This window comes from Triticum aestivum, chromosome 4B, assembly GCF_018294505.1.
Source record: "Triticum aestivum cultivar Chinese Spring chromosome 4B, IWGSC CS RefSeq v2.1, whole genome shotgun sequence".
NCBI classification, from domain to species: Eukaryota; Viridiplantae; Streptophyta; class Magnoliopsida; order Poales; family Poaceae; genus Triticum; species Triticum aestivum.
In genome coordinates, this window is record NC_057804.1 from 30,950,407 (window position 1) to 30,953,256 (window position 2,850).

At 43.0% G+C, this 2,850-nt stretch overlaps 1 protein-coding gene across 1 annotated transcript in view; it reads left to right on the top strand.

Moving 5' to 3' along the window:
• The first annotated feature begins 1,931 nt into the window (after window positions 1-1,931).
• LOC123089922 (senescence-specific cysteine protease SAG39-like) overlaps window positions 1,932-2,850 on the top strand; it is a 2,974-nt gene continuing 2,055 nt past the window's right edge. The window contains exon 1 of the mRNA XM_044511462.1: window positions 1,932-2,364. Within this exon, the coding sequence (XP_044367397.1) occupies window positions 1,932-2,364 (433 nt within the window). The remainder of the gene's footprint in view (window positions 2,365-2,850) is intronic.

Sequence of the window (2,850 nt, forward strand, 5' to 3'; positions counted from 1 at the left end):
GGGATCCAATCTTGCCCAAACATGTCTCCACACCATGAGATCTAAGCTCTCTGTTGACGCCCCTAATAGGGTAACGATGCAAAGCGGTGTCACTGAGTCTAGCAATGGACATGTTTCCCCCGAGCATGGATAAGGGGATGGAAGTAGAACCATGAAAGCACCCCTCGGACTGATGTGAATCCCGCGGGCATGATCGGTAGTGCCGCCGAAAAGCGCCTGGCTTTTACTCGGTACCTCTCTTACTTCTTGCCTAGGAACCCTAGACCTGACCCTTATGCATGGACAGTAGGAAATGGATGGCGTAAATGCAAGTTGTTGGTGCCCAAAGCATCAACTTATGGGAAAAATATACAGAGCTTCCATGCCTAAAAAGTTAATTTTAAACATTTCAAAAAGATTTGAATTTTTCTGTGAATGTTCACAAGACATGTGGCTATGACCTCTAAAAAAACATACCCAAACCTGAAATACACACCGAGAAACAAAAAAGAGAAAAAAAATTGATGTAAATAATGTCATTTTTGCTATTGTCTTTTTGTGACACTATTCATGCTGAATTTGTCTGTTTTGTTCTCAGTGTGCATTTCGAGTTTGAATATGAACTTTTCAGAGTTCATGGACTTGTGTCTTGGGAACATTAAAAAATCAGAAACTTTTGAACGTTTAAATGGACTTTTAGACATGGGAGCACCTTAGTGTTGTGAGCACTGGATATCCTCCTCAACTTATGGTGGGAGGACACCAAGTGAACCTAGTTTTCGGGATAACCAAACAGAAGGAGAGGATCGGCGGAGCTGGGAGGATAATAAACACGATTAGATGTGCATGTAAGTGTGTGTTGCACGCCCCCCATTGCCATCTTGTGTAAATGTAATATGAGAAGTTTCTGTATATATTTGTCTAAATATTTGCCCATTGACAACATGTGACTAAACTACCGCATGTTATTCCATTATTGACTTCTCTCCATATCATATATAGCTAAATAGTTGACCATCACTGTCGCTAAATCTCTTAACATTCAACTATGCCAACTCAATAAGCCACTATGCATGAGAAAAGACCACCATAACATAACATGCATAGTTCCTGCTACTTATATTTGGCAAATATCCTACAGCTATACAACAATCAACTTAAGTAAATGTATGTACAATTTAGTTTTACTGTTTATATTATTAATCCAAATACTAATGTTACATACAACAAAACATCCTTGAAATAATTGAACCAATCCCCACAGCAACGCACAGGGTATTATTTCTATTTCCTGAAATTTTGATTGACCATGACCCGCTGGAATTCTTACACATCAATCAGCGGGTAAGGTGACCACCTTAAAGAAAGTCTGAATGATTTTGTTTCTTTATTGCCGTTATCGTCGTGCATCTTTGAATTCTTTTTTTTATCTTTGCTCTTGTTGGACTGTTCTAATATATGTACTTCCGTAGGTGCAATACTTGCCCGCCCAGCAGTCCCTCTTTCTAATTGTTTTGTGTTCACATGGCACGAACTAGGGGTCAGTTCCTATTTCTCACTACTTTAAAATATATCCCTCCATATCAAAATATAAGACGTTTTTGCAGTTCAAATTAAGCTGCAAAAACGTCTACTATTTTAATACAGAGCTAGTACTTCCGTAGCTGCAACATACTTCCGCTCGTACTTTTACTGAATTCAACCATTGATTCTAGGATCAGAGTTGGACTAAGCTAACGTACTATCTACAACCACAAGATTATTAATTCTAACTGGTAATTAACTTCACCGCCACGCTGTTGTCCGTCGCTCTCCACGCCGTATCTGCTACGTACATGTGTATGGCTACAGCTATATAAACACATCCCTTCCACCCATTGTTGACAGACCAAAGCACCACCAAAGCTACTTACAGTACTAGCACTAGTAATTAAGCACTCACCGAGCAGATCATGGCCATCCCCAATGCTTTGCTTCTTGCCATCCTAGGTTGCATCTGCTTATGCAGCAGCACTGTTCTGTCAGCTCGCAAGCTCGGCGATGCGGCCATGGTGGAGAGGCATGAGCAATGGATGGTGAAGTACAACCGTGCTTACAAGGACGACACAGAGAAGGCGCAGAGGTTCGAGGTTTTCAAGGCCAACATTGCCTTCATCGAGTCATTCAACGCCGGAAACCACAAGTTTTGGCTCGGTGTTAACCACTTTACGGACCTCACTAATGACGAGTTTAGGGCAAGCAAGACCAACAAGGGCCTCAAGAGGAGCACTAGCAGGGCTCCAACCGGGTTCAGGTACAACAATGTCAGCACCGATGCACTTCCAGCCGCTGTTGATTGGAGAACCAAGGGTGCCGTCACTCCTATCAAAGACCAAGGCCAATGTGGTAAGTAAATTTAGGTAGTATGTATATATCGTATTCTCATGATAACTAAAATTATACTAAATACATCAATATTTTTGTAGGCTGTTGTTGGGCTTTTTCGGCCGTGGCTGCAACCGAGGGCATTGTGAAATTGAGCACAGGGAAGCTTGTCTCCTTGTCTGAGCAAGAGCTAGTTGACTGTGATGTCCATAGTGTGGATCAGGGGTGTGAGGGTGGCGAGATGGACGACGCCTTCAAGTTCATCATCAAGAACGGCGGCCTCACCACTGAGGCCAACTACCCATACACCGCACAAGACGGACAGTGCAAAACTAGCACTACAAGCAACAGTGTTGCAACCATCAAGGGCTACGAGGATGTGCCTGCCAACGATGAATCTTCTCTTATGAAAGCCGTGGCCAACCAGCCTGTATCAGTAGCTGTGGACGGAGGAGATGCCATATTTCAACACTACTCTGGCGGGGTGATGACCGGCTCCTGTGGAAC